At 41.4% G+C, this 7,376-nt stretch overlaps 1 protein-coding gene across 1 annotated transcript in view; it reads right to left on the minus strand.

Annotated features, from left to right (window-relative positions):
* YEATS2 (YEATS domain containing 2) overlaps nucleotides 1–7,376 on the minus strand; it is a 133,597-nt gene that overhangs the window by 21,410 nt on the left and 104,811 nt on the right. The window contains exon 17 of the mRNA XM_011986167.1: nucleotides 4,072–4,248. Within this exon, the coding sequence (XP_011841557.1) occupies nucleotides 4,072–4,248 (177 nt within the window). The remainder of the gene's footprint in view (nucleotides 1–4,071; nucleotides 4,249–7,376) is intronic.

Genomic DNA, 7,376 nt, shown 5'->3' on the forward strand with positions numbered 1-7,376 from the left:
GGGGTTTCACCATGTTCGCCAGGATGGTCTCGATCTCCTGACCTCGTGATCCGCCCGCCTCAGCCTCCCAAAGTGCTGGGATTACAGGCGTGAGCCACTGCGCCTAGCCTATATCCCTTTATAAAAGGCAATTTCATCACCAAAAAATTAGGAGGACATATTCTCAGAATATACACATGGACTAAAAATGAGCTTTATTAAGAATACGTGACAATGTTTAAAGTCTGTCACTTCATTCAACAAACATCTACTGCATGGCCGGCATAATGGTTAAGTGCTAAGGCTCTGAGATAAAAGCTACCACGGAAACAGTCACCTAAGTATGATGATGCTATGGCAAGCACAGGCAAATGTCACCAATACAACCAAGAAGAAAGGTACTGCTTCTGCCTAGGAATAGAAAGGGGAGGGTACAGGAAACAGCTTCAGGTAAAACATCAGGCACTTTAGGGGAATCTTCCAGATTCAAGACAGAGAAAGGGAGAGATGCCAGGGTTTCTTGGCAAAGGAGAGTATGTAGAAAGTTGGTGAGGCATGAAAGAACACTGTATGTTCAAGGAACTGCAAAGCACAGTGGTATGACTCGTGAAGAGGCACAGGAGGAGAAGCAGCAGCTGCAGGAGATGAAGCTTGAGAAGTCAAGTCACATCATTCAAGTCTGTGGGCTTCCAAGACAGCTGAGAGATGGTTTTTCAATAAATGTTTCTAGGCCAACTGGATATTTACATAAAAAAGAATAAAGTTTGGTGTCTACCTCACACCATGTACAAAAATTAATTCGAGTGGCTGGGCATGGTGGCTTATGCCTATGGCAGGCCAAGGCGGATGAATCACGAGGTCAGGAGATCAAGACCATCCTGGCTAACACCGTGAAACCCCATGTCTACTAAAAATACAAAAAAAAAAAAAAAATTAGCTGGGCATGGTGGTGGGTGCCTGTAGTCCCAGCTACTTGCGAGGCTGACGCAGGAGAATCGCTTCAATTCGGGAGGCAGAGGTTGCAGTGAGCGGAAATCGTACCACTGCACTCCAGCCTGGGCGACAGAATGAGACTCCATCACAAAAAAAAAAAAAACCCAAATGAATCTGAAGCCTAAATATAAGAGCTAAATGTATAAAACTCTTAGAAGAAAACACAGGCTTAAATTTTGTGGCTTTGGATTAGGCAAAGGTTTTTCAGATGTGACATCAAAAGAACAAGCAATAAAAGAAAAATAGGTAAATTGGGACTTTTATTAAAACTTGTGCTGGGAAAACTGGATATCTTTATGCAGAAGAATGTAACTAGACCACCTAGCTCTCACTATGCAATCAAAATGGATTAAAGACTTAAATCTAAGACATCAAACTATGAAACTACTACAAGAAAACATTAGGGAAACTCTCCAGGACATTGGTTTGGGCAAAGATTTCTTGAGCAATACCTCAAAAGCACAGGCAACCAAAACAAAAATGTATAAATGGGATCACATCAAGTTAAAAAGCTTCTGCAGAGCAAAGAAAACAATTAACAAAGACACAACCCACAGAATGGGAGGAAATACTCGCCAACTACATACACATCTGACAAAGGATTAATAATCAGAATATACAAGAAGCTCAAACAACTCTATAGAAAAAAGTCAAATAATCTCATTTGAAAATGGGCAACAGATCTGAACAGACATTTCTCAAAAGAAGACACATAAATGGCCCAACAGGCAAATAAAAAAATGTTCAACATCATTAATTGTCACAGAAACACAAATCAGAATTATAATGAGAAATCATCCCACCCAGTTAAAATGGCTTTCATCCAAAAGACCGGCTGGTGATGAGGATATGGAGAAGAGGGAACCCTCGTGCACTGCTGGTGGGAATGTAAGTTACCACAACCACGATAGAGAACATACAGAGGGTCCTCAAGAGACTGAAAATAGAAATACCATATGATCCACATCCCACTGCTAGGTATGTACCCAAAAGAAAGGAGATTAGTATACGAAGAGCTATCTGCACTCCCATGTTTATTACAGCACTATTCACAATAGCCAAGATTTGGAATCAACCTAAGTGTCCACCACCAGGTGAATGATAAAGAAAATGTGATACAGATACATGATGCAATATTATTCAGCCATAAGAAAGAATGAAATCCTGTCATTTGCAACATGGATAGAACTGGAGGACATTATGTTAAGTGAAATAAGCCAGGCACAGAAAAATACATTTCACATGTTCTCACTCATGTGTGGGAGCTAACAATGAAAACAACTGAACTCATGAAGACAGAGAAGAATGGTGGTTACCAGAAGGTGGGAAGGGCAGCAGCAGGGAGGGAGGAAGTAGGGATGGTTAATGGGTACAAAAATATAGTTAGAAGGGATGAGTAAGATCTAGTATTTGATAGCACAACAGGGTGACCAAAATTCGCAATAATTTCTTATATATTTTATAGTAACAAAGAGCAGAATTGGTTTTAAAAAAAGATAAATGCTTGAAGTGACAGATATCCCAATGACCCCGATGAGGTTATTACGTGCTGTACGCCTGCATCAAAACATCACGTGTACCCTGTGAATATCTACACTGATTACGGACCCATCATAATTGACATTTTTTAAAAAAAGGAATGAAAACCAAAATTAGAAACTTTTGTTTTTAATTAGCTGGGCACAGTGGTGGGCATGGTTTAACTAGCTGGGCATGGTTCAATACTATCAGTAAGTGAAAAGACAGCTCAGAGTACGAGAAAATTTTTGCAAATCTGGTAAGAGACATATCTAGAATACATAAAGCACTCCTATACCTCAATGATTAAAAGACAACCAACTAAAAAATGGGCAAAGGATGTAAATGGATAAAAGATATACAAACAGCCAGTAAATACATGAAAAGATGCTCAATATCATTAACTATCAGGGAACTGCAAATCAAAACCACAGTGAGACACTAGTTTACACCCACTACAATGGCTATAATGAAAAAAAAAAAAAAGGACAAGAACAAGTTTGGGTGAGTTTGTGGAAAAACTGGAACCCTCGTATATTGCTGGTGGAAATCTAAAATGATGTAGCCACTTGGGAAAACAGTTTAGCAGTTCCAGAAAATGTTACTGTAGGCTGGGAGCAGTGGCTCACGCCTGTAATCCTAGCACTTTGGGAGGCTGAGGTGGGCGGATCATGAGGTCAGGAGATCAAGACCACTCTGGCCAACACGGTGAAACCCTGTCTCTACTAAAATACAAAAAATTAGCCAGACGTGGTGGTGTGCACCTGTAGTCCCAGCTACTCAGGAGGCTGAGGCAGGGGAATTGCTTGAACCCGGGAGATGGAGGTTGCAGTAAGCTGAGATCTCGCCACTGCACTCCAGCCTGGCGACAAGAGCAAGACTTCATCTCAAAAAAAAAAAAAAAAAAAAGAGTTACCATATAATCCAGCAATTCCATCCCTGGGTATACAGCCAAGAGAAACAGAAATGTGTTTATACAAAAACCTGTAGACAAATATTCACCGCAGCATTATTCAAAAAGTAGAAAATAATTCCAGCGCCCATCAACTGATGAATGGGTAAACAAAATATGGTATATCCATCAAACTGGGTATTATCCAGCCACGAAAAGAAAGGAGTACTGATGCAAGTCACAACATGGATGAACTCTGAAAAGTAACGCTAAGCACCAGAAGAGACCCAAAAGGGCATGTTCTATGACTCCCTTTATATGCAATGTCTAAAATAGGCAAATCCAGAGAAAGAAAGTAGGTCAGCGGTTGCCTAGAACTACAGAAGGTGGAATGGGCGTGAGTGCTGATGGGTACTGGGCTTCTTTTTGGGATAAAATATTCTGGGATTAGATGATGGTAATGAGAGCTGCACAACCATGTGAATGGTAACAAGCACTACTGAACTGTATACTATAAAATGGGGACTTCTATGGTATGTGAATATTTCTTTTTTTTTTTTAAAAAAAAAAAAAAAAGCAATAGTTCAGTATTTTAAAAAGGCCCACTGGTGTGCCTACTGGACATCTTCTGTGTATTTATACCACCTTCATGTTTCATTAGGATTCTCTACTGACGTGCTATTTCTCACCTGTTGTGCAGGACCATTTGCTGAGAGGGCCACAGCTGGGGAAGTGGCAGTTGTGATAACCCCTCCTGCTACTCTCAGCATTGTGGTTCCAGGCTTTGAGAGCTGTGAGGTGGCTGGCACAGTCTTCAAGGTGCTATCGGATATTTTCATTAGAGATGCCTGTCCTCCATGAGCTGCCTGCAGAAACAAAATGGGCAGAAATAATCATGTTGCCTGGGATAATAGACATAACTCATTCCTTACTGACAGTTGAGATATGCCCCAAGAATTGGAGACCAGCCAGGAAAGTCTTACCAATCGAACCCACATGAGGTGTTTATGCACCTTTCTAACAAGCTCCAAATTTTATGACCTTTCACTTATAAATATCCCTTTACCCCAATATAGAACAAGTAAAGAAATGCAATTGCAAGTTACTATTTGGCAGCAGTGTCTTCAAAGATAATAGGTCACTTGTTTTCAAAATAATTGATTACAACGTACTCTTAAACGTACATATAATCTTTAAACGTGAAAATCAACCCTAGACGGGGCCAGATTTAAATGGGTAAGTGAATGGTCTTCTAAATTAGATATAGGCTTAGCATTTTAGTACTGGAGAACCACTTACAAATTATGTATTTCTTATTTTTTGGGGGGGGGCTGGAGTGCAGTGGCGCAATCTTGGCTTACTGCAACCTCTGCCTCCCCGGTTCAAGCAATTCTCCTGCCTCAGCCTCCAGAGTTGCTGGGACTACAGGTGCACGCCACCATGCCCTGCTAATTTTTGTATTTTTAGTAGAGACAGGGTTTCACCATGCTGGCCAGGATGGCCTTGATCTCTTAACCTCGTGATCCACCTGCCTCAGCCTCCAAAGAGTGCTGGGATTACAGGCATTAGCCACCAGACCTGGCCTTTAATTTTTTTTTTTTTTGGTAGAGACAAGGTGTCCCTATGTCACCCAGGCTGGTCTCAAATTCCTGGGCTTAAGTGATCCTCCTGCCTCAGACCTTCAAGGTACTGGGATTAAAGGCATGAGCTACAGTGCCTGAACCAGGGAATGTTTTAAGAGTGATAGAACTGGGCCGGGTGCGGTGGCTCATGCCTATAATCCAGCAGTTTGGGAGGCTGAGGCGGGCGAACTACCTGAGGTCGGGAGTTTGAGACCAGCCTGACCAACATGGAGAAACCCCATCTCTACTAAAAATACAAAATTAGCCAGGGGTGGTGGCGCATGCCTGTAATTCCAGCTACCTGGAGGCTAAGGCAGGAGAATCGCTCGAACCTGGGAGGCAGAGGTTTGCGGTGAGCCGAGATCGTGCCATTGCACTCCAGTCTGGGCAACAAGAGCGAAACTTCGCCTCAGGAAAAAAAAAAGAGTGATAGAACTATCCTATATCTTGATTGCGATAGTGGTTGCATGAGTATAAAACTCATTGAACAGTATACTTATGATTTATGCATTATTTTGTTATATCTTAAAGGATGCGGGGCTAAAAGGAAAAAGCATTTAAAGCTTTGAATTTTCTTGAGCCTGGTTTGGGTTGTTTCCACAGGTTTTAATAAGAAGTACTGTTGGGATGGTTAATTTTATGTCAACTTGAGTGGGCTGGGGGATGCCCAGATACCTGATAAAATATTATTTCTGGAAGAGACCAGCATCTGAATCACTAGACAGAGTAAAGAAGATCCGCCCTTGCCAACGTGGGCAGACATCATCCAATCTGTCAAGGACCTGAATAGAACAAAAAGGCGGACAATGGGCGAATTCTCTCTCTCTTCCTAAGCTGAGACATCAATCTTCTCCTACCCTTAGACATCAGAGCTCCTGGTTCTCAGGCCTTCAGACTCCAGGACTTAATGCCAGTGTGCCCCTCACTCCCATCCCCGCCAGTTCTCAGGCCTTTGTATTCAGACTATATCACACCACTAGCTGTCCTGCTCTCCAGCCTGCTAACAGCATGTCGTGGGACTCCTTGGTCTCCATAATCACATGAGCCAATTCCCGTAATACATTTCCTCTTAGTATCTATATATTATATTTGTTCTGTTTCTCTGGGGAACCCTAATAAAATTGTCATTTGTATTAACAGCTAAAATCATCCATAATTTATTTGGATTTTTTTGACCGAAGAATTTAGAAGAGTATTTTAATTTTCAAGTTTTTTGGTTGTTATTGATTTGACTTTTTTACTGAGTAACAGCAAGAAGCACATTGGATGCCACTTTTGAAATATGCTAAGAGATTCTCTTTGTGGCGAAGTATATAATCAATTTGTTAACGTTCCATAGACATACCAGCAAAATGTGTATTCTGTGTCTCCATGATACAGAATTAAGCCTGTTAGTAGTGTTATTCCAATACAAATCCTTTATAATAAAAAAGATTTATCCACTTGATTAGCTAAATGCTGAGAGACATGTTAAAATTCTTCTCTGTGACTGTAGTTTTATCAAATTCTCCTCATATTCTTAATAGTCTTTGCACTTTATGTATTTTGCTGCCACAGAGTTCACTGCATAAACATTTCTGCCATTTTATCTTCACTGTGGACAGCAATACTCCTCTCAGCACCAAATCCAAAAAACACAGAAAAGGCATAAATAAATAAATAAATGTATTCTCCTGGTTGTGTTCAAGAAGTAGCTGAGGAGTCCAATAGTGGACAAGCAACTGAAAAACAGACAAGAAGCTGCAGAAGAAAGCCTCGCCAAGTGATAAAAGCCTTACTCAGGGCATGCCAGGAGAATCTGCCACAGAAGCGTGGAAAAATGCTAGATATGCTCCACATCTGGTGATGGCAGAAGCTTGAGGCAACTAGAAGGGTGATGTGTTGGGTACTCCAGCAAGAGCAGCCAGTTCTATTCAGTTTCCAGTACTCTCCATGCCCTGCGCCCCCTGCTTCCTCCTTCCTGCCGTGCTTGCTGTGTTGGTTTGAGATATATCCCCATATGTAGTTGGAAAAGGGAAGAGTATTTTAACAGCTCTTTCAAGTACTGTTGTTACTCTTCTCTGATGCTACACTAAAGCTCAACTAGTGGAAGTTTCCTCAAGTTTAGTTGTATTATGTAATCTGAAACCACAGCAATTTAAAGTTTTTTCTGTTAGATCTTGAGTCAGAAAGATAAAAAATTTAAAAAAAAAAAAAGTAAAGGCTGGGTGCAGCAGCTCACGCCTGTAATCCCAGTACGTTGAGAGGCCGAGGCAGGCAGATCACAAGGTCAAGAGATTGAGACCATCCTGGCCAACATGGTGAAACCCCACCTCTATTAAAAATACAAAAATTAGCCAGGCGTGGCAGTCCGCGCCTGTAATCCCAGCTAC

This window comes from Mandrillus leucophaeus, unplaced genomic scaffold, assembly GCF_000951045.1.
Source record: "Mandrillus leucophaeus isolate KB7577 unplaced genomic scaffold, Mleu.le_1.0 Scaffold295, whole genome shotgun sequence".
Classification (NCBI taxonomy): Eukaryota; Metazoa; Chordata; class Mammalia; order Primates; family Cercopithecidae; genus Mandrillus; species Mandrillus leucophaeus.